Consider the following 24,458-nt stretch of genomic DNA (forward strand, 5'->3'; position numbering starts at 1 on the left):
TCTCTCTGGCTTTGTCTGTCTGTCTTTTTCAGTAGATGAATGAGGAAGATAAAAGAGTTCAGGAACAGCCACATCGCTGCAAAACTCTATAAAAGGAAAGTAACAGTGAGACTATGGCCTGTGTGTGCAGACTGAGAGGAAGGATTGGGGGATGGGGGAACAGGGGTTTGGGGGGTTGTGTAAGATAGAGAAATCCTGCAGCGACTTATTCATATTTCTGTCTTCTAGAACCTCACGCAGTTGCCACAGATTGAGTCATTGTTGCCTCTGTGTGTGCTAACCGACGACACAGGAAGAAATCAAGTGTAAAATTAGCCCATGAGCTCAGCTCACTGTCATGGTTGTTACAGCAGCATGGCAAGTACCATGAAACAGATTGTGAAAAACAGAGAGGGCTCGGACGCAGTGGCCGTACATCCAGATGTCAACACTCGTACTAACATCACTTCTCCCTGAAGCGTCATGGGAGGACAGGGTTACTTGACCGGTCACTGTTGATCTTGACTCCCCCCTACTTCTGTCTGTCTACTCCCCCCTTTCCTTATCCTCATCCACATCAATGGACAGTTTTAGCCCAGAGCCTGTACACAACAGAGCCTCTGGCAGCCTGCCAGAGAGTACTGCCAGAGCTGGAGTGAGCAGGGAGAGAGGGGAGTGAGTGAAGGGTGAGGGAGTCAGTTGGGACTGGGGAGATGGGAGAGGGAGGGAGATGGAGAGAGTGAATATTTAGAGAAACATGGGAAGCGAGATCATCTGGAACAAACTGTTCACTGTGGTTGGGTTTGTCTTTGGGTGCGAGGACTTTGATGTACAACAGGGTCTCTGAGTGCTGACGCTGTGGTCTAACAATCCTCAACTAAGTTGATTAGTCTACCTCTTGAGTAAAACAGGGGTGCGTGTGTTTGTAGGAGTTGTACGAGTTCAGAGGAGAACTTTATTTTGGTTGTTTTCATTCTTGTCTAATGATTGTTTTGCTGTCTACACTTTGGGGAGGAAGAGAGGGCGAGTTCATATCAGCAGAAATAATTCCAGAGTTAGCAGCGCTCTCTCTCTCCAGCCCTCTGGACTGTGGATTCGGACTCCTCATACACGCATACACCTGTTGCTCAGGATCCCGGTGAGGCTAATTGCAGCAGCAGCCACAGTCTGTGGATCTGTTCCTCTGTTCTGGATTGGAAGCCTCTGTCTGTTGACGGTACTGTCGAGGCTTGACCGGACCTGCGTCTGTGTAGAGTGTGGAGATGTCATCTATGTACCCACGCACCAAGGAGCTGTCCAGGACTAGGAAGTCTCTGTCAGACTCCCCACCCTCCTCACCCTCTCCCACGGCCAAGAACTTCAGAGTAAGACACCAACTGTTACCTCTCTCTTGTCGGATCCTCAGAGTAGTTTCTGTAGCCACTGTTTCCGTTTGAATCTTATTTGAACTGTAGAAACGAGTGTTCTCTACTAGTTTGAATTCCTACGAATTCTATTTAAATATCACTGATAGTCCCTAATTGTGTGTGTGTGTGTGCGTGCGGGCGGGCTGGCGCCTTGGCTATCAAAGGCTCTTAAATGATGATTATGTTGTGGCCGGTTTACTCCCAGCTCTTACTGTAATTGTCACCTCTCGTGTGCTGATCCAATATCACTCTACGTTAAGCCTAAAAAAAACACCTGACATTATATGGGTGTTAGTATCTGATATATCATCCCGACTCATTTGATCTGCTGCTCATAGAGAGAGAAAAGGCTTCTCTGTAGATTAGATGTATTTAGTTCTGTGCTCTGGAGGCTCCTTAACACATGACCAGACATGTCACTGTGCCAACCACCTGACTGTTGCACAACCCTTGAAAGAGAGAGGTGGGACTGGGGAGAATCTGCGCTGCTTCAGAAGCATGGGGTACCTGGCAGCATAGTCTGGAAAATATTTAGGTATTGAAACATTCCATTTGTGATTTCCTGTTGTTTTCACAGTGTCTTATTAACTGATATGATTGACGTTTATTGATGTGTTATTTATTACCTGATTATCTCTTGGTATTGCCTCTGCCTTGGTAACACAGAGCCATAGCGGAATATGCTCATTTAAATAATTAAAAAGCACAAGAAGAAAAGATAAATAAAAGTTGGTTTTCAGATGGAAGTAATGGAAGTAATGGAGACGGGTTTAACTATCATGGCCCTCCACTACCACAGTACTGACAGTATAGTACCATGGCCCTCCACTACCACAGTACTGACAGCAGAGTATCATGGCCCTCCACTACCACAGTACTGACAGTATAATATCATGGCCCTCCACTACCACAGTACTGACAGTATAGTATCATGGCCCTCCACTACCACAGTACTGACAGTATAGTATCATGGCCCTCCACTACCACAGTACTGACAGTATAGTATCATGGCCCTCCACTACCACAGTACTGACAGTATAGTACCATGGCCCTCCACTACCACAGTACTGACAGTATAGTATCATGGCCCTCCACTACCACAGTACTGACAGTATAGTATCATGGCCCTCCACTACCACAGTACTGACAGTATAGTATCATGGCCCTCCACTACCACAGTACTGACAGTATAGTTTCATGGCCCTCCACTACCACAGTACTGACAGGATAGTACCATGGCCCTCCACTACCACAGTACTGACAGTATAGTATCATGGCCCTCCACTACCACAGTACTGACAGTATAGTATCATGGCCCTCCACTACCACAGTACTGACAGTATAGTATCATGGCCCTCCACTACCACAGTACTGACAGTATAGTATCATGGCCCTCCACTACCACAGTGCTGACAGCAGAGTATCATGGCCCTCCACTACCACAGTACTGACAGTATAGTATCATGGCCCTCCACTACCACAGTACTGACAGTATAGTATCATGGCCCTCCACTACCACAGTACTGACAGTATAGCACCATGGCCCTCCACTACCACAGTACTGACAGTATAGCATCATGGCCCTCCACTACCACAGTACTGACAGTATAGCACCATGGCCCTCCACTACCACAGTACTGACAGTATAGTATCATGAACCTCCACTACCACAGTACTGACAGTATAGTATCATGGCCCTCCACTACCACAGTACTGACAGTATAGCACCATGGCCCTCCACTACCACAGTACTGACAGTATAGTACCATGGCCCTCCACTACCACAGTACTGACAGTATAGCACCATGGCCCTCCACTACCACAGTACTGACAGTATAGTATCATGGCCCTCCACTACCACAGTACTGACAGGATAGTATCATGGCCCTCCACTACCACAGTACTGACAGGATAGTACCATGGCCCTCCACTACCACAGTACTGACAGTATAGTATCATGGCCCTCCACTACCACAGTACTGACAGTATAGTATCATGGCCCTCCACTACCACAGTACTGACAGTATAGTATCATGGCCCTCCACTACCACAGTACTGACAGTATAGTATCATGGCCCTCCACTACCACAGTACTGACAGGATAGTATCATGGCCCTCCACTACCACAGTACTGACAGGATAGTACCATGGCCCTCCACTACCACAGTACTGACAGTATAGTATCATGGCCCTCCACTACCACAGTACTGACAGTATAGTATCATGGCCCTCCACTACCACAGTACTGACAGTATAGCACCATGGCCCTCCACTACCACAGTACTGACAGTATAGCATCATGGCCCTCCACTACCACAGTACTGACAGTATAGCACCATGGCCCTCCACTACCACAGTACTGACAGTATAGTATCATGGCCCTCCACTACCACAGTACTGACAGTATAGTATCATGGCCCTCCACTACCACAGTACTGACAGTATAGCACCATGGCCCTCCACTACCACAGTACTGACAGTATAGTACCATGGCCCTCCACTACCACAGTACTGACAGTATAGCACCATGGCCCTCCACTACCACAGTACTGACAGTATAGTATCATGGCCCTCCACTACCACAGTACTGACAGTATAGTATCATGGCCCTCCACTACCACAGTACTGACAGGATAGTACCATGGCCCTCCACTACCACAGTACTGACAGTAGAGTATCATGGCCCTCCACTACCACAGTACTGACAGTATAGTATCATGGCCCTCCACTACCACAGTACTGACAGTATAGTATCATGGCCCTCCACTACCACAGTACTGACAGGATAGCACCATGGCCCTTCACTACCACAGTACTGACAGTATAGCACCATGGCCCTCCACTACCACAGTACTGACAGTATAGTATCATGGCCCTCCACTACCACAGTACTGACAGTATAGTATCATGGCCCTCCACTACCACAGTACTGACAGTAGAGTACCATGGCCCTCCACTACCACAGTACTGACAGTATAGTATCATGGCCCTCCACTACCACAGTACTGACAGTAGAGTATCATGGCCCTCCACTACCACAGTACTGACAGTATAGTATCATGGCCCTCCACTACCACAGTACTGACAGTATAGTATCATGGCCCTCCACTACCACAGTACTGACAGTATAGTACCATGGCCCTCCACTACCACAGTACTGACAGTATAGTATCATGGCCCTCCACTACCACAGTACTGACAGTAGAGTATCATGGCCCTCCACTACCACAGTACTGACAGTAGAGTATCATGGCCCTCCACTACCACAGTACTGACAGCAGAGTATCATGGCCCTCCACTACCACAGTACTGACAGTATAGCATCATGGCCCTCCACTACCACAGTACTGACAGTATAGTACCATGGCCCTCCACTACCACAGTACTGACAGTATAGTATCATGGCCCTCCACTACCACAGTACTGACAGTAGAGTATCATGGCCCTCCACTACCACAGTACTGACAGTATAGTATCATGGCCCTCCACTACCACAGTACTGACAGCAGAGTATCATGGCCCTCTACTACCACAGTACTGACAGTATAGCATCATGGCCCTCCACTACCACAGTACTGACAGTATAGTACCATGGCCCTCCACTACCACAGTACTGACAGTATAGTATCATGGCCCTCCACTACCACAGTACTGACAGTAGAGTATCATGGCCCTCCACTACCACAGTACTGACAGTAGAGTATCATGGCCCTCCACTACCACAGTACTGACAGCAGAGTATCATGGCCCTCCACTACCACAGTACTGACAGTATAGTATCATGGCCCTCCACTACCACAGTACTGACAGCAGAGTATCATGGCCCTCCACTACCACAGTACTGACAGTGTCACGGTCTCCCAATACTGTCAGGAGAATTCCTAAGCTCTGGAGCTCAGGCATGAAGTTTCCATGATGTCAGCACAGAATGAAGACATATTTGCAATGTTTTCCTGGGAGAAAAAAGTGCACGTAAAAAAGTGACTGGAAGTGGCATGGTGTGATATGTTTAGAACTCTCCTCATTGTTTATGATGAAAACATGGTGCATTTCTCTCTGCCAAGGGAGATGTTTTGTTGTGTGCAGCAAAGCAGCAGACATTAAGCTACAGGCCTTGACTGTAAACAAGCAAATACGTCTGCCTCCTCAGAGGAAATGCTTAATGTCAAACTTTGGACAAGAGCGGAAATTTGGCCAGAAGTCCTGACGCCTCTCAGTACTTAGACGATGAAAAGTCTTCCAAGTGAGAATAATAAGCCAAAATGGGGAGGTACTTTAGTTGTTTACTCTTATCAGTAATTTCCTAAATTATGGCCAGAAACATGCGAGATCTGCAGTGAATAGCTGGAAAAGCAGCATAGGCTTTTATGGTTATGTGTATAGTACAGTAGCCTATGGTCATTCCGGTAGGGTGGAACTCACTCATATTTTCCAGGCGGGTGAACGGGCAAGAGTCCAGGCAGCCAGCCTCGGGGATAAGAGGTGAGAAGAAGAGAGAGGAGGGGGCTGACCATTAAAGCAGTCTTTCAAGAAATGAAACACTTTGCAGAGCAATAACATTAAGCACAGCCTCGCTCTGATAGGCTTCGAATGGTCTATCAAAAACCCAGTCACTACAAATACACAGACACCCTTCCTAACTCAGTTGCTGGAGAGGAAGGAACCCGCTCAGGGATTTCACCATGAGGCCAATGGTGACTTTAAAACAGTTGTGGAGTTTAATGGCAGTGATAGGAGATAACTGAGGATGGATCAACAACATTGTAATTACCTCACAATACTAACATAAATGACAGAGAAAAATACAAAATTAAATATTCAAAACATGGATCCTTTTTGCAATAAGGCTCTAAAGTACTGCAAACAATGTGGCAAAGAAATACACTTTATGTCCTAAATACAATCACATTTCAATCAAACAAATGTATTTATAAAGCCCTTTTAACATCAGCTGATGTCACAAAATGCTATTCAGAAACCCAGCCTAAAACCCCAAACAGCAAGCAATGCAGATGTAGACGCATGGTAGAAGTACAAAGCCTTATGTTTGGGGCAAACACAACACATCACTGAGTACAACTCTTCATATTTTCAAGCATGGTGGTAGCTGCATCATGTTATGGGTATGCTTGAACATCGGCAAGGACTACAGTAGAGCTAAGCACAATCCTAGAGGAAAACTTGGTTCACTCTGCTTTCCAACAGACACTGGAAGACAAATTCACCTTTCAGCCGGATCATTACCTAAAACACAAGGTCAAATAAATATACGCTGGAGTTGCTTACCAAGACAACATTGAATGTTCTTGAGTGGCATTGTTACAGCTTTCACTTAAATAATCTTGAAAATCTATGGCAAGACTTGACCAATTTGACAGAGCTTGAAGACATTTTTTAAGAATAATGGGCAAATATTGTACAATCCAGGTGTCCAAGGCTCTTAGAGACTTAACCAGAAAGACTCAGAGCCGTAATTGCTGTCAAAAGCGATTCTAACATGTATGTAGAGTGATGTCATTGATGTTTGTGTGTGTTTGTATGCTGTTGTTTTGTATGTGTAAGTTTTGCATTATTTAAAAAAGATCTATATATATACATATATCATTGTTTATTAAATCCCACTTTGTAACAATAGAAAATGTGGAGAAAGTCCAGGCATGCATGTGAATACGTTCTGAAGGGACTGAGTGTACTAAAGGAGAGACCCTCCACAGCAGCCCAGTCAACCCCCAGCAAGTGTCCTGTACAGCAGCAGACCCTCTGTGTGCTGGTTGGTCGTGACGAGTTGTGAACCCATTGGCAGTGTGTTTGAACGCACAGTGCAGTTCATCAATCTAAGGTTGTGTTGTTATTTCTAACCTGTTGACTCCCCAGGCATCTGTTTGGCCTTACATGGCTTATCCAGTCCCAGTCCCATGCCGATTCTGATTCTTTTTATATAAATAGAGAGTGAGGACTGTGTGCAGTGCCCTGACCAGGCGCAGTGCCATCAGGGTCCCATCATATATCTCTTTGTTATTCTATAAGGTTCTGCTAGATAACTCGGAACACAGTGTAGGTTGCATCACAAAACTGCATCCTGAGGCACTCCTACTGCCCATCTCCATAGCCGCTCGGCCCCACTACAAAGTCTTGCAGCGTTTTGGCCCAATGCTGAGGAACCCAGATGTTTTTAGGTGAGATCAAAGCCCACATCACTGTTTGACTATGTTCATTTACAATGTTTCAGGATGCATACACATTGTAAAAGAATTAGAAATAAATTAACTTGGCAAGAATTTTTAATTAGCTCTGGGAAATTCATCTCTGTAATTCATTAATCTGTGAAATAGCTCCCACATGTCTGATCCCCAAGCCTCTGGCCCGCTCACTCTAAGGCTACTGGAGCTAAAATAGAAGGAGATTTAGAAATGTCACAATGGATGTTTCTGCATGACCTAGATTAGTGGTTCCCAAACTGTGGTACTGGTTTGGGTACCCCTGCTATCTCCAAGCCAGCTCCAGGAGGTACCTGGAAATGACTAGTGCCATTATTCACAGTGTAAGAATATTTATGGAGACTTGTTGCTCAAAGCCCAAATTCCTTTACTATTAGTTCAGTACAAATTAGCACTCTTAAGTACATCAAAATACATCAAATGTGAGAAAGTATGTCTGTTTGGATACTAACTGTTGCCTCAAGTGGGACTCAAGTGAGCTGCCTGTCTGTGAAACTGTAGATAGATTGTCAAAGACATGAGATCACCCAGTGTTAGTGTTTTATCCTGTACAGTTCATCAGAGCAGTCATCCTGGCCCTCTCATCCTTGGCCCTTCTTCATCAGATGTCACTGGGATCCCTCTGTCCCTGGATGGAGATGAGGCTGGATGGAGTTGAAGACATGACCACATAAGGCCAGGCAGCTTTGGCAGTGCTGTATAAACATTCACAGAGGAGAGGACTCTCTCTCTCGCATGATGCGCCTTGAATTGACCTCCCCTCCATGTGGATGTTACAGTGTATGAGCCTCCAAATAAAGACCAGGCACTTAGGTCTGCTTCTGCTCTTGGGTTTGTCCTGCATAGACTCACAGCAAACTGTAGCTTTAAAAAAAAACATATTGTATAACAGAGAGATCTCATTAACTGTACTGTGTAAAATTATATTAATATGTATAAATTAATATTGTGTTAATAGTATTTTTGTTGTCTCGACAATACATAACTCTTATTTAATTGAGTATGTAATGTCTTATTTTGTTCTTGTCTATAACTGTTTTGTACTCTGTAATGTATTCTGTTTTTCTGTGGACCCCAGGAAGAGTATCTGGTGCATGTGCAATAGCTAATGGGGATCCTGATAAACAACAGTGCATTATCACATGCAGCTATCCATACAAAAGGAAGCTGCAGTATTTGAATGGTGAACTGCAATGCACTTATAAAACAAGGTTTCAGATTTAGATATGATGCATCTTCACCAGTTCGTTTTGATGTAATCAACTACTTTTTCAATGTAGCTTTAGCTTTCTAAACTATATTTCTCTGTAGCTTTATAGCTCAACTTCTTCCAGTGTGAAGTAATTGGTAGCTTGGTAAACTATATTTTCAGAGTAGCTTCCCCAACACTGGCAGACCAGAGTGTCATCCAGAGTGGTTCCACAAAGAATAGATCCAGGGAATAAGCTGATCTCTTTGTAAGTGTTTAAAGGGCTCTCTTTCCCAGGCAGGAGAACAGCTCCAAATCTCAAAGAATGCAAGAGAACATGAGATCTGTCCAGACATCACAAGGATATCACACTCTGTCCTGTTTCTCCCTCTTTTAATCCCTCTCTCTTTTTATTGCTCTCTCTTTTTCACAATTTCAAAATGTTCTCTGTAGTGTCATGTCATAATGTGCACTTATCAAGGATCAGCAACCATGGGTCATGTCTATTGACTCTCTCTATTGACTCTCAGTCCAGCACCCTACCCTACCCTGCCCCTTAGTCACTGTCAGGTACTCTACCCTGCACCTTAAGGACTGCTGCCCTATGTACATAGTCATGAACACTGGTCACTTTAAACATTTTGTCAGACTATTTATATACAGTTGAAGTCGGAGGTTTACATACACATCAGCCAAATACATTTAAATTCAGTTTTTCACAATTCCTGACATTTAATCCTAGTAAAAATCTCCTGTCTTAGGTCAGTTAGGATCACCACTTTATTTTAAGAACGTGAAATGTACGGATTATAGTAGAGAGAATTATTTATTTCAGATTTGATTTCTATCATCACATTCCCAGTGGGTCAGATATTTACATAGGCTCCATTAGTATTTGGTAGCATTGCCTTTAAATTTTTTAACTTGAGTCAAACGTTTCGGGTAGCCTTCCACAAGCTTCCCACAATAAGTTGGGTGAATTTTGGCCCATTCCTCCTGACAGAGCTGGTGTAACTGAGTCAGGATTGTAGGCATCCTTGCTCGCACACGCTTTTTCAGTTATGCTCACACATTTTCTATAGGATTGAGGTCAGGGCTTTGTGATGGCCACTCCAATACCTTGACTTTGTTGTTGATAAGCCATTTTGTCACAACTTTGGAAGTATGTTTGCGGTCATTGTCCATTTGGAAGACCCATTTGCGACCAAGCTTTTACTTCCTGACCGATGTCTTGAAATGTTGCTTCAATATATCCAAATCATTTTCCCTCCCCATGATGCCATCTATTTTGTGAAGTGCACCAGTCCCTCCTGCAGCAAAGCACCCCCACAACATGATGCTGCCACCCCCGTGCTTTACGGTTGGGATGGTGTTCTTCGGCTTGCCAAGCCTCCCCCTTTTTCCTCCAAACATAACGATGGTCATTATGGCCAAACGGTTCTATTTTTGTTTCATCAGACCAGAGGACATATCTCCAAAAAGTACGATCTTTGTCCCCATGTGCACTTTTTTTATGGCGGTTTTGGAGCAGTGACTTCTTCCTTGGTGGGCAGACATTCAGGTTATGTCGATATAGGACTCGTTTTACTGTGAATATAGATTATCTTGTACCTGTTTCCTCCAGCATCTTCACAAGGTCCTTTGCTGTTGTTCTGGGATTGATTTGCACTTTTCACACCAAAGTACATTCATCTCTAGGAGACAGAACGCGTCTCCTTCCTGAGCGGTTTGACGGCTGCATGGTCCCAAGGTGTTTATACTTGCGTACTATTGTTTGTACAGATGAACGTGGTACCTTCAGGCGTTCGGAAATTGCTCCCAAGGATGATCCAGACTTGTGGAGGTCTATTTTTTTCTGAGGTCTTTGCTGATTTCTTTTTATTTTCCCATGATGTCAAGCAAAGAGGCACTGAGTTTGAAGGTAGGCCTTGAAATACATCCACAGGTACACCTCCAATTGACTCAAATGATGTCAATTAGCCTACTAGAAGCTTCTTAAGCCATGCTATAATGTTCTGGAATTTTACTAGCTGTTTAGAGGCACAGTCAACATAGTGTATGTAAACTTCTGACCCACTGGAATTGTGATACAGTGAATTATAAGTGAAATAATCTGTCTGTAGACAATTTTTGGGAAAATGACTTGTGTCATGCACAAAGTAGATGTCCTAACCGACTTGCCAAAACTATAGTTGGTTAACAATACATTTGTGGAGTGGTTGAGAAACGAGTTTTAGTGATTCCAACATAATTGTATGTAAACTTCCGACTTCAACTGTATATAAAAAAATATATATGTATTAGGTGCTTGTTTGACATTTGAACTAGGAACATAAGCATTTCACTGCATCTGCAATAACACCTACTAACTGTGTACGTGATTTAATTTGAACATAGTGTTGATAGGCCTAGTCATTCCTGAGTGCAGACAACCTTATTTGATGCCTTCCTCACTAAGAACAGAGAGCGCAGATGGAAACTGAAGAGAAACATGTTGGACCGGACATATTCCAGACTTTACACTTTATTCAAGTAAATGGCTAATATCCGTACACAATTTACCCAACTGAAAGGCAGTAAACACCTCCGGTCAGGACTGGGCAGCCATGCAGTCATATAGTCAGGACCAGATCACGCCAAGCCTGAATGTGTCCCAAATGGTATCCTATTCCCTACATCCCCATAGGGCTCTGGTTTAAGCAGTGCACTAAATAGGGAATAGGGTGCTATTTGAGACACGGCCATTATGATATGGCGGATACCCTGAGGTCATCACTTGGAGTCTGTCACCCAGTAAACTGGGACCTTTAGAGACATGATGGCAAACACTCACTTAAAGATTAACAGGGCTTACTAGAGAAGGATGTGCCAGAGAAGGAGAGAAGAGCATGCAGGGTCCCGTGAATGATATATCATAAGCAGATCACTTGTGTAGGCCTATGCAATCCCTGTCCTTTGGGACACAAGGCATCTGAACACAATGTGGCTTGGATGTTACAAAGGTTCTCTTTTTCTTTGCATGGTGTCCTAATGGAAAATATTTTAGTCTCTGGTTGATACTTCATACAATGGAAATGTCTCAGATTGATTTCATACAGTAAAAGCTGTTTGTGATTACGTTTCTGACTTCACTTTTCTCTGTTCATTTTCAGCATGACAGGGCATCAAGGTAAGTACAGATTTAGATATTCCTTCTCTTGCGTTCTTCTAAATTTGAGAGCTATTTTTGTTTTTTAGCTCATGAGATATACAGAACCAGTCAAAAGTTTGGACATATCTACTCCTTCAAGGATTTTTTCTTATTTTTACTATTTTCTACATTGTTGAATAATATTGAAGACATCAAAACTATGAAATAACACATATGGAATCATGTAGTAACCAAAAAAGTGTTAATCAAATCAAAATATATTTTAGATTTTAGATTCTTCAAAGTAGCCACCCTTTGCCTTGATGACAGCTTTGCACACTCTTGGCATCCTCTCAACCAGCTTCACCTGGAATGCTTTTCAGGAGTTCCCACATATGCTGAGCACTTGTTGGCTGCTTAACCTTCACTATGTGGTCCAACTCATCCCAAACCATCTCAATTGGGTTGGGTGATTGTGGAGGCCAGGTCATCTGATGCAGCACTCCATCATTCTCCTTCTTGGTCAAATAGCCCTTACACAGCCTGGAGGTGTGTTGGGTCATTGCCCTGTTCAAAAACAAATGATAGTCCTACTAAGTGCAAATCAGATGGGATGGCGTATTGCTGCAAAATGCTGTGTTAGCCATGCTGGTTAAGTGTGCCTTGAATTCTAAATAAATCAGCAACAATGTCACCAGCAAAGCATCACACCACCTCCTCTATGCTACTCGGTGGGAACCACACATGCCGAGATCATCCATTCACCTTCTCTGCATCTCACAAAGACACAGGGTTTTGAACCAAAAATCTCACATTTGGACTCATCAGACCGAAGGACAGATCTGCAAAGGTCTAATGTACATTACCCCTGTTTCTTGGCCCAAGCAAGTCGTATTATTGGTGTCCTTTAGTAGTGGTTTCTTTGCAGCAATTCGACCATGAAGGCCCGATTCATGCAGTCTCCTCTGAACTGTTGATGTTGAGATGCGTCTGTTACTTGAATTCTGTGAAGCATTTATTTGGGCTGCAATATCTGAGGCTGGTAACTCTAATGTACTTGTCCTCTGCAGCAGAGGTAACTCTGGGTCTTTATTTCCTGTGGCGGTCCTCATGAGAGCCAGTTTCATCATAGCGCTTGTTTTTTTTTGACTGCAATTTAAGAAATATTTTAAAGTTCTTGAAATGTTCTGTATTGACTGACCTTCATATCTTAAAGTAGTGATGGACTGTTGTTTCTCTTTGCTTATTTGTGCTGTTCCTGCCATAATATGGACTTGGTCTTTTACCAAAGAGTGCTGTCTTCTGTATACCAACCCTACCTTGTCACAACACAACTGATTTATTGGCTCAAATGCATTAAGAAAGAAAAAAATACACAAATTATATTTTAACAAGGCACATCTGTTAATTGAAATGCATTCCATGTGACTACCTCATGAAGCTGGTTGAGAGAATGCCAATAGTGTGCAAAGCTGTCATCAAGGCAAAGGTTGGTTACTTTGAAGAATCTCAAATATATTTTGATTTATTTAACACTTTTTTGGTTACTACATGATTCCATAGTTTTGATGTCTTCCTTATTATTCTACAATGTAGAAAACAGTAAAAATAAAGAAAAACCTTTTGAATGAGTAGCTGTGTCCAGACCTTTGACTGGTACTGTACATACAGCACTCCAAATATATATATGTTAATGTTTCAACAACAATGTATGTCAGTGTTTCAACACTGTTGCAATGTCAGCTGTGTTGCTGGATGCTGTAAACCACCCACTCCATGAGGTGTGCTTCCGTCTTCCTCCCAGGTTGGACTCTGGTGGTGGGGACAGCAAGGCTGAACCCCTGGGCAGAACCAGCTCCTACACACGGAGGGAGACCAGACTGGCAGCATTGAACAAGCAGGAGGATGACACCAGCCCCAGGGACTACAAGAAGGTAGGCGTACTGTCGGACCCAGAAGGGAAGCAGAATTTTTATTTAATTTTTTATCTTAGACTAACTGGTAAACAAAACTTAAAAACATACAGTACCAGTCAAAAGTTTGGAGACACCTACTCATTCAAGGGTTTTTCTAAATTGTTTACTATTTTTTGACATTGTAGACATCAAAACTATGAACTAACACATATAGAATCATGTAGTAACCAAAAAAAAGTTTAAAACAAATCAAAATATATTTGAGATTTGAGATTCTTCAAGATATCCACCCTTTGCCTTGATGACAGTTTTGATTCACCTGGTGCAGAGCTGGACTATCATAGGACAAATGTTTACATATGATAAGGTATCTCCAAGTGGCATAAGCATTAACCCTTTGGTTTGTCCTCTTTCAGATGTATGAAGACGCCTTGGCAGAGAATGACAAGCTCAAGTCCCGGCTGGATGACAGCAAACACGAGCTGACCAAGATCCGCTCCCAGCTGGACAAAGTCAACCAGGTACATTAATACTGCACACAACACTGACACTGTCCTGTATAGCCATGTGTAGACTATCTTAATTAAGTTCAGTCTAGTTCACACGTCTCAACAACATGCATATTGCATTTTAGCAATACATTGTTCAAAGCAACCGCAAGATGATTAGAGAATGAACCAGTGTACCCCCCACAAAGTTTTCAAACATACTGTATTTAAAATTCAGTTTTATCCCATTTTAAATCAACCCACTGCATTATTTATTTCACTTTGTGATAACAGTGCCACTCTGTCTTACAGAAACAGGACAGAATATCTGAAAGATCCACTGTACTTGAATCAGAAAAAAGGGTATTTATCACTTATTCTAAAATCTTGAGGGCTTCTTTTTCTTTTTTTTCACGAAGCCATCTGCCTCATCTACTTGATTTCACTTCCAATTCTCTTTCAATCCTGACAGCTTGACGTTAACATTTTATTTCACTCTCCTCTTTTTTTCTTCTCTGTCACTCCCTGATCTGTTTCACCTGTCTTAGTAATTGTCAGTGAGTTGTCAAATCAGTGAGTTAGCTCCTAGGCAGCCCGCCTCCTCTGAGACCTCCTAACCACCCAGTAACCTTTCTACTACCTTTCTACTACTAGTGGATTTGTTCAACCTTCCCCGGCTCCTCGAGAACCCGCTTACCTCCTCCTCATTTTCGAACTCCAGCCCTCTTCGTTCTCATCAGACTGGTCAAAGATAGTGTAGTTTATCGCCCTAATGTCCGGAAGGGCGCTCTCCTGGGCAACGGCTGTGTAGGAGCAGCAATCCGCTGTGTGCCATAGTTTGGAGGAATTCATGGCAGAAGTGAGGAAGGTTTTCCATTCTCCCGTGCCCGAGAGAGAGGCGGGTCAAACTACTACAGGTTCATCAGAACTCCTGTAGTGTGGCAGACTGCGCAGTAGACTTTTGCACATTGACCGCCGAGAGTTCCTGGAATCCGGAGGCTCTGTTTGACACCTTTCTCCACGGACTGTCGGAGGGGATAAAGGACAAGCTCGCAGCTTGGGAAATACCACGGGACCTCAATTTCCTCATCGCCCTGGCTATCAGGATTGATGGGCGCCTACGAGAACACCGGTGTGAGAGGAGGTCGGGTCTCGAGAACACTCATTCGTCTGGTGATGCTGGTACCCCTCCGGAATCCGGAAATCCCCGAAGTTGGTATTTCTGAGAAGAGCTGAAAACACCCAAAGTTCCCAGAGAATCATTGGCAACGGGTGAGTTGGATTCTCCTGAGCCCATGCAACTGGGAAGAGCTAGGTTATCGGTTGGGGAACGCTCACGTAGTTTGCATTCTAACTGTTGTCTGTACAGTGGAGGGGCGGGACATTATATAGCCACCTGCCCGGCTAAGAAACCCTTTTTAGTGGGTACAAGTACTCTGGTGAGCCAGACTGGGAGTCCCCTAACTTCCATCACCAGTCCACCTTTTTTTGTGATTCTGCTGTGGGGAAACCAGTCTGTCTCTCCGGGTGCTCATTGACTCTGGGGCTGATGAAAGTTTTATGGATGCTACCATGGTTTCTGAATTAAGTATTCCCACTCAACTTCTCTCTGTCCCCATGGATGCAAGGGCACTGGACGGCCGCTCTATTGGAAGAGTCACCGTAGCACTGTGCCCGTTCATATACGGGTATCAGGAAACCAAAGTGAGACCATTCAGTTCCTCATCTTTTTTTTCCTCTCTTCCTGTGGTTTTGGGATTTTCTTGGCTCCAGAAACACAGTCTTGTTATTGACTGGACCACGAACTCCACCCTGGGTTGGAGCCCGTTTTGTCATTCTCATTGCCTAAAAGCGGCACAGCCGTTCTTGAGACATCTCCCTCAGGACGTAAGCAAATCCACGGATGTCTCTGCCATCCCCACTGAGTACCATGACCTCCTGGAGGTCTTCAGTAAGACATGGGCTACTTCTCTTCCCCCGTACCATCCTATGATTGTGCCATTGATCTCCTCCCAGGCACCACACCACCTCGTGGTCGTCTATATTCTCTATCCGGCCCGGAGACCAAGCCCATGGAAGAGTACATTGAAGATTCTCTAGGTACTGGAGGCATCCGTCAGTCTGCATCTCCTGCCGGCGCGGGGTTTGTTTTTGTGGAGAAGGACAAGAACCTGCGTCCATGCATTAACTACTGGGGTCTGAATGATATAACGATCAAGAATTGTTACCCCCCTACCACTCCTCTCCTCGGCCTTTGAACCTCTCCAGGTGATCAACATGTTTTCCAAACTGGAGCTTCGGAATGCCTACCACCTGGTTTGGATAATCGAAGGAGAAGAGTGGAAGACAGCATTTAACAGCATTTAACACTTTTCCAAGCTCTGGTAAACAATGTGCTCCGGGACATGCTAAACCGTTTCGTGTTCGTCTACCTTGACAACATCCTGTTTTTTTCCCGGTCTGCCCAAAAACACGTTCTTCCTGTCAGACAAGTCCTTCAGCGCCTCCTGGAGAACCAATTGTTGGTGAAAGCCGAGAAGTGTGAGTTCCACCGCTCTACAATCTCCTTTCTGAGATATGCCATCACTGATGGAAATGTCCAAATGGATCCTGAAAAAGTGAAGCGGTGGTAGAGTGGCCTCAACCTACGTCCAGGGTGCAGTTATGTTTCCTGGGGTTCGCCACAGCCATTTCATTCGGGGCTACAGCACCCTGGCAGCACCCCTCTCTGTACTCACCTCTCCCAAAGTACAGTTCACATGGTCTCCAGCGGTTGACAGAGACCTTGTGGACCTGAGGCATCGGTTCACCACAGCATCCATCCTTGTCCATCCGGATCTATCCCGTCAATTTGTGATAGAGGTTGATGCTTCTGATATTGGAGTTGGGGCCATCCTGCACCAGCAATCTGCCCAGGATCAGAAGCTCCATCCCTATGCCTTCCTGTCCCATCGTCTCAATTCTGCAGTGGGGAACTACAACCTAGGCAACCAAGAACTTCTGCCAGTCAAGATGGCGCTGGAAGAGTGGAGACACTTGCTGGAAGGAGCAAAACAGCCATTCTTGGTTTGGACCGACCATAGAAATTTGGAATATCTCCGTACAGCCAAGCGCCTTAACTCCAGGCAAGCCTGGTGGGCTTTATTGTGCACCAGATTCAACTTCACCATTTCCTACCGCCCAGGTTCCAAAAATGTGAAGCCTGACGCCCTCTCCCGCCTATACAGTTCCTCTGCCACACGCCCAGTTTCTGAAACCATTCTCCCTACCTCGTGCCTTGCGGCTTCAGTGGATTGGGGTATTGAAAACCACAACATTTCCAGCCTGGACCTAAATGGGGCCCTGCTAACCGGTTGTTTGTCCCTAACTCAATATGGTCCTGGAATGGGCTCATTCCTCCAGGCTGACCTGTCATCCAGGTTCCCGTTGTACCCTAGCTTTTGTTCGACAATGTTTCTGGTGGCCCACAATGGGTCCTGACATCTCTGCCATCGTCGCCATGTGCACAGTGTGCTCAGAACAAGGCTCCTTCTGGCCTCCTTCAGCCACTACCGGTCCCTCATTGTCCCTGGTCCTATATCTCTCTGGACTTTGTCACTGGGCTCCCTCCATCTGATGGTAACACTGTCATTCTGACGGTATTGGACCGGTTCTCCAAGGCTGCCCATTCCATCCCTGGTCCATGCCTGGTCTCAACCAACCCCACTACCTGAAGCCAACAACTGGTCTGGGTGGAGTATGCCCGGAACACCCTTCCCTATTCAGCCACGGGGCTCTCCCCTTTTGAGTGCTATCAACCTTCAATCTTACCAGAACAAGAGCAGGAGGTTAACGTACCCTCGGACCAGATGTTTGTCCACTGCCATTGAATTACCTGGAGAAGAGCTCGGGCGGCACTTCTCAAGACCCACTCCAGGTATCGTCGATAAGCGGACCACCACCAGCCTCCAGCTAGCCCACTACCGCAGAGGGTATGGCTTTCCACTCGGGACCTGCCCCATTTCATGGGGTCCTTTTCCCATCTCTAGGGTCCTTAGTTCCCCTGCTGTCCATCTTGTTTTACCGCGTACCCTCCGTATTCACCCAACTTTCCATGTGTTTAGGATTAAGCACGTGCCTATGCGCCAAGGTAGGACACCAGGTGGCGTCCCTGGAGGGGTGGTACTGTCATGCCCTGATCTGTTTCACCTGTCTTGGTGATTGTCTCCACCCACCTCCAGGTGTCTCCTGTTTTCCCCATTAGTCCCCGGTGTATTTATCCCTGCGTTTCCTGTCTCTCTGTGCCAGGTCGTCTTGTTTTGCCAAGTCAACAAGCGTTTCTCCTAGCTCCTATTTTTCCCAGTCTCTGTTTTTTCCTAGCCCTCCTGGTTTTGACCCTTGTCTGTCCTGGCGCCGAATCTGCCTGTTCTGACCTCGAGCCTGCCTGTCCCCTGGTACTGTTTGGACTCTGACCTGGTTTATGAACTGTCGCCTGTCCCCGACCTGTCTTTTGCCTACCTCTTTTGGTGTAATAAATATCGGAGCTCCACCATCTGCCTCCTGTGTCTACATTTGGGTCTCACCTTGTTGCCCTTATAATCTCTTTTCTTCTGACCTCTTCCATGTCATATTACTGTGTGTTGGTTTCTGTATGTTCATTCCACTATGGGCTCATTATCATGTGTGAGAATTGAAAAATAACTCTTAACCTAAAAGTAGAAATCTTATAACATCCATTTTGATTCTGACCCAAACAACTTGTTCTAACATTTACCCTTCTCAGGAAAAACAGGCTCTGGAGAAGAGGGTAACAGACATGGAGGAGGAGCTCAAGGTAAGGCCTTCACTGTAACAGGAAGGGCGGAGGTCAGTACAAGGCTCTGCTTGGTAATTATAGGAAAACAGGTGAGGTTGAGGGGGAGTAGGCCAAATTTCAGGCTCATTATCCAGCATCATTCTGAGTATCCCCTGCCAAGGTCAGGGCTCAGGAAAGGGAGTGAGAAACTCCACGCTGCTACAGTCACACACCCAGCAGCACAGCCTGCTGTCTGTTATAGGCTACACATATTTAGCATTTCAAAGAGCAAGGGGGAGAGCAAAACAGCAGCAGGATATCATTCAGGACTGAGTAGACATGAACCTAATGTAAGTTGGAACCACTTCTAGCAATATCCAAAGGTTATGATGACTACTCAGCATGTGACACAGAGATGTGAGACGGAAGACGGGAACAGAATGTTTGACCCCATGTTGTGACCCCATGTTGCCTCAGCAGGAAGCTGCCCCAGTGAGAAATTTCCGCTGTGGGTACCAGCCCTGAGCCCCAAGCATGAGGCAGGCTGGCTCAGGGCCAGGGAGGGGGGACGGGACGGTGAGTGGTCTGGTCACCACCGAGAAAAGATTGACACCTGCCTGTCACCTCACCTCTTTAGAGACCTGGGCATGAACACATGTCTGTGCACACAAACATACACATTGCACACGTTAGAGTACATACACCAGAGACGTATGTAAAGTCATATCCCAGCAGGCTGGCTGTGATGTCATTACAACAAGAAACCAGGTTGCTTGTATGTCATTGCAACCAGTTTTGCTCACTGGGATAGAGATATGCACATGCAACATTATACTGACATGCTTTTCCACTATTCACATATTCTGGTGTGTTTCTATACTTTTCCCTGTGCCACAGTGTCTGTCCAATGTGTGGAAATTCTGGTTACTCCCTATGGCTCACTGATCTTTGGTTTTCTTCTTTTGAATAAAGGGCTAGGATTATTCCTGTCAGCCTCTGAAACTTCAGCTCTGGCAACATTTGGGAATTTATCTACAGGGCTTAGTGAAGTCAGCTCTGGTAGATATCAAAGAGATCAAGAGCGTTAAAACATCATGATGGATAACTATGCATTCTCTCTCAATCTCACCCCTCTGGCTCTCTCCTCTCTACTCACTCTCTCTCTCCACTCCAAGATAAACTTTTCAATGGTGGTCCTTCAGAACAGTGTGTTGTGAAAGGCTTACCGAGACAGCACAGAGGAACAGTCTTAAATATCCATGAATTTTTCAGTCCGAGTAAAGGCAGACTTCAAATGGTTTCCTCCAAAGTGCCCTGGGGTGTTAGCAGCTGGATCTCCTCTCTTTCTCCCTAGTCTTCTCTCTTTCTCTCTAGTCTTCTCTCTTTCTCCCTAGTCTTCTCTCTTTCTCCCTAGTCTTCTCTCTTTCTCCCTAGTCTTCTCTCTTTCTCCCTAGTCTTCTCTCTTTCTCTCTAGTCTTCTCTCTTTCTCCCTAGTCTTCTCTCTTTCTCCCTAGTCTTCTCTCTTTCTCCCTAGTCTTCTCTCTTTCTCCCTAGTCTTCTCTCTTTCTCCCTAGTCTTCTCTCTTTCTCTCTAGTCTTCTCTCTTTCTCCCTAGTCTTCTCTCTTTCTCTCTAGTCTTCTCTCTTTCTCCCTAGTCTTCTCTCTTTCTCCCTAGTCTTCTCTCTTTCTCCCTAGTCTTCTCTCTTTCTCTCTAGTCTTCTCTCTTTCTCCCTAGTCTTCTCTCTTTCTCCCTAGTCTTCTCTCTTTCTCCCTAGTCTTCTCTCTTTCTCTCTAGTCTTCTCTCTTTCTCCCTAGTCTTCTCTCTTTCTCTCTAGCCTTCTTCTCCTCACTGGGCTTCTCTCTTCCTTTTCCCCCAGCTTTTCCCTTCCCTTCAGGCTAATCTTAACTTCTTCCTGTTCTACCTGCCTTTCTTCTCCTCTCTGGGTTGCTGAGGGGAAGCCTCTGAGGCCACTCTCTGAGCCACATGGGGCTCGACTTTCCTCTGTCTCTGTGTGCGCTGCCTCTCTGTGTGTGCTGCCTCTCTGTGTGTGCTGCCTCTCTGTGTGTGCTGCCTCTCTGCGTGCCTGTGGTTTCCCTTAGGAACGGCGTCAATCCCCAGACCTGATGTTTACCTCAGTCTTGCCAGGGAACCCAGGGAAATTAATAATTTCCATTTTCCTATAATTTATTGGGCTCTCTTACTTATGCTGAAATGTAATGTTATATTGAAAGTCCCCTGCCCACTTCTCACCCCAGCATGACTGACAAGCTATGTAATCCATACAGCATCTCCACAGCCACTGCCCTTTTAAAACTGCCCAGGTTTGTGGAGAGCAGAACTAAGGATAGCTCCTTGCTGTGCTTAGCTTTTCTTTTGCATAGATTTTTATTGTTTCCTATTACAGTATCTATTTGTGTGAATGTTGTTGAGGAGCTCCTCTGTGTTTTTTACATTTATTTTACCTTTATTTAACCAGGCAAGTCAGTTAAGAACAAATTCTTATTTTCAATGACGGTCTAGGAACAGTGGGTTAACTGCCTGTTCAGGGGCAGAACGACAGATTTGTACCTTGTCAGCTCGGGGATTTGAACTTGCAACCTTTCGGTAACTAGTCCAAGTCTCTAACCACTAGGCTACCCTGCCGCCCCAGGGTGTACGTCTGCCTCTGTGCGTGATTGTGTGTGTTTATATCTCGGTCTCCTCCCATGCACTGGCCTGCCCCCTGCTCTGTCTTTCTGTCTCTCCATCTTCCTGTGTGTATAGGCCCTCCCTGTTCTGGCACTGCGGAGCGGCAATGAGCGTCTCTTGGCTGAGAACAGGGCCATGCTGCGTGTCCTCGCCCACCTTTCCCAGATGGCCTCCCTGCCTGAGACAGAGGACCTCTAACCCCCCCCCCGTCCCGTCCCCCCGTCCCCAAGCCTCCACCTCTCTACCCCCCTCTTCCTCAGCCACACATCCTCCTCTGCCTTCCTCCTCCTGGTTCTCCTCCCGCTGCACCTCCTCCCCTCTCTGCTGCTGTGCTGCTGTACTCTTCTGAGGCAGGTTCCGCCCACCTCTCACTCGTCCACCTTTGGCCTCTCTCACTCATGTGGCATACCTCTTGCTGACTCTAAAACCCCTCTCCCTAAATAATCTTGTGACCGCTGCCTTTAAATCTATTTTGAGCTACATAGCTGCTTAGGCAAATTACTAGGCTGTGTAGAGACCAGTATAGTAGTAGTTGCAGCCTGACGTTTCTCCAGTGGTTATTATTACAGTATAGTCAAGTGAGTCACTTAATCAACAGCTTGAACGAACCCAGAAACAGTCTGGACGGTGCTTGAGAGACTGCTGCATGGCCGAGTGCCGAAGTCAATGGGACCTTGTGTAGGGATTAACATTTCATTGTTTGCCTCTTGCTACAGTGTCCAATGTAGTGGCTGACAGGGAATTTGACATTTTGAACTAGTACATTTTGTCTCAATCATGTGGCAATGGAATGTGTAATCTCATTGGCATCCATTAACTCACTAAATCCTTTTCCACTGGCCCAAAAAACAAACAGTCCTTGTTCTCCAGGGGCATTGGCAGTATGCATCGTCAAATATAATACATAACAATATGTTGCTATTTGATTGTGGTAACTGGACTAGACAGGGGTGAAGAGATGAGTGCATCATCGTCTGTGTTGGCTTTTTCATGCAAGCACAAAATGTTATTGTTCACTGCACTGTCTGTGGGGATGGGGGAGATTCTGACAAAGATTGTGGCTATTTTTAATCATTACTCATGCTGTGGGAGATGACCTAGATTGAGGAAGTTGATCGCCTTGCATCTCTCTCCCTTTCGGTTCGCAGTTTGCAAATAGAACCATACACCCAAATAATGTCCCTATCATACTGTATCAGCATGCTCTCATTGCTGAAAACTAGCAATGAGTTCTTGGTGATTTAAATATTGAATATCATTCCTAATTCGCCTAAAAATGATAAACAATGTTTATATCATGTCTGTCAATGTCCCTCAGCAGAAGCAACATAGACAAGGCAGTGTCCCTTCCACATATTTCTGTCTACAGTATGTGTCACCGTTGTTCCCTACAGAGAACAAGCTACCATGACAATCTAATGCTGCTCTCTCTGTTCCTGTAGGTCTTGACAGAGCTCAAATCAGACAACCAAAGACTGAAGGACGAGAACGGGGCTCTGATTCGTGTCATCAGCAAGTTGTCCAAGTAAAAGGGTGGTGCCCCCTGTAAAAAGTCAGACACTTCCCTGATGCTTGCAACGTGTCACTATCATTAGCATTCGGTACCCTCCCACCCTGACACTGAACCATGGTGCTTAGTGACACCTACCTGCCAGCTGTTCTCAGAGGCATGGTGAGGAACCTTCCAAATTCGGATGACCCCTGCCTCGACCCTTGACCTCTATGCTCTTAGGCCCACTTCATACCAGTAGGTCAAAGGTGTGAAGAGCACACAGCGTCCGCACAAAGAGAGTGTTGGTCTGGGGTACAGTAAACTGCGAAGCTCCAGACCAGCAATCTAAACAATATCACATCCACATATTTTACCTGTACATCACAAACATACTGTATTTATTTTGTGCTTCATTGTGCACTGCAAAACAACTTTATTTTTCTCAAACTACTGAAAAAGCACTCATAGGAATTACTTTCAATTATCTTTCATTGCAGTGATAGCATTACACATTGCCATGAATGCTTCTGATGTGAGATGTTGTGACTTGTTTATGATCAATCAGTATGGTCTACTATAGTCTCTGAGATGTCATACTTGTCACATTTGTTAGATATTTTAATAATTTATTTATGCATTTTTTGGTTTAGAATCTTTGAACCTATACTCAACTATATTTGTACCGATATAGTATTAATGTGTCCTATTAAACCGTACCGTTGGAGCCCACATAGTAACTTATGTTGGAAGATGGACAGCCTCTTTTTATTTCAAGTGAAACATGTACATGATTTGTAATGCACAGGGAACAACATACAAGGGCCTTCTTTATGTGCCTTTGCTTAAAGACCAATACAGCTATCAGTCTAATGAACTGTACGTATATTTAAAGACAGTATTTTATGTTGAAATAACTTTACCATGTATGTATATGTTATACGAGACCGAAATACTGACATTCTACTTGTACACACAGCTGTGGTTTGATCACTTGCTTAATAAACTATAGATGGTTAAATAATAAATCATCTGAGTTCTCACTACCAATGTGCCATAAATTCCAGATATCTTGCGAAATTAATGGGTAGCTCATAATCCAGCCCTCTGATGCTGAAGTTGAAATCCCCTTGTAAAGAACAAAATCAAGTCATGATGCACAGACAACACATGAATCCAAG

The 24,458-nt window shown here is 44.9% G+C and overlaps 1 protein-coding gene across 1 annotated transcript; it reads left to right on the forward strand.

Moving 5' to 3' along the window:
• The first annotated feature begins 692 nt into the window (after nt 1–692).
• LOC135528223 (protein phosphatase 1 regulatory subunit 12B-like) lies at nt 693–24,305 on the forward strand. The gene is made up of 7 exons (XM_064957160.1): nt 693–1,343; nt 11,945–11,961; nt 13,727–13,856; nt 14,255–14,359; nt 14,639–14,689; nt 19,089–19,139; nt 23,231–24,305. The coding sequence occupies exons 1-7, from the start codon at nt 1,242–1,244 to the stop codon at nt 23,315–23,317; spliced, it is 543 nt and encodes a 180-aa protein (XP_064813232.1). The 5' UTR covers nt 693–1,241; the 3' UTR covers nt 23,318–24,305.
• The last annotated feature ends 153 nt before the right edge of the window (nt 24,306–24,458 follow it).

Source organism: Oncorhynchus masou, chromosome 33, assembly GCF_036934945.1.
Source record: "Oncorhynchus masou masou isolate Uvic2021 chromosome 33, UVic_Omas_1.1, whole genome shotgun sequence".
In the NCBI taxonomy this organism is placed as follows: Eukaryota; Metazoa; Chordata; class Actinopteri; order Salmoniformes; family Salmonidae; genus Oncorhynchus; species Oncorhynchus masou.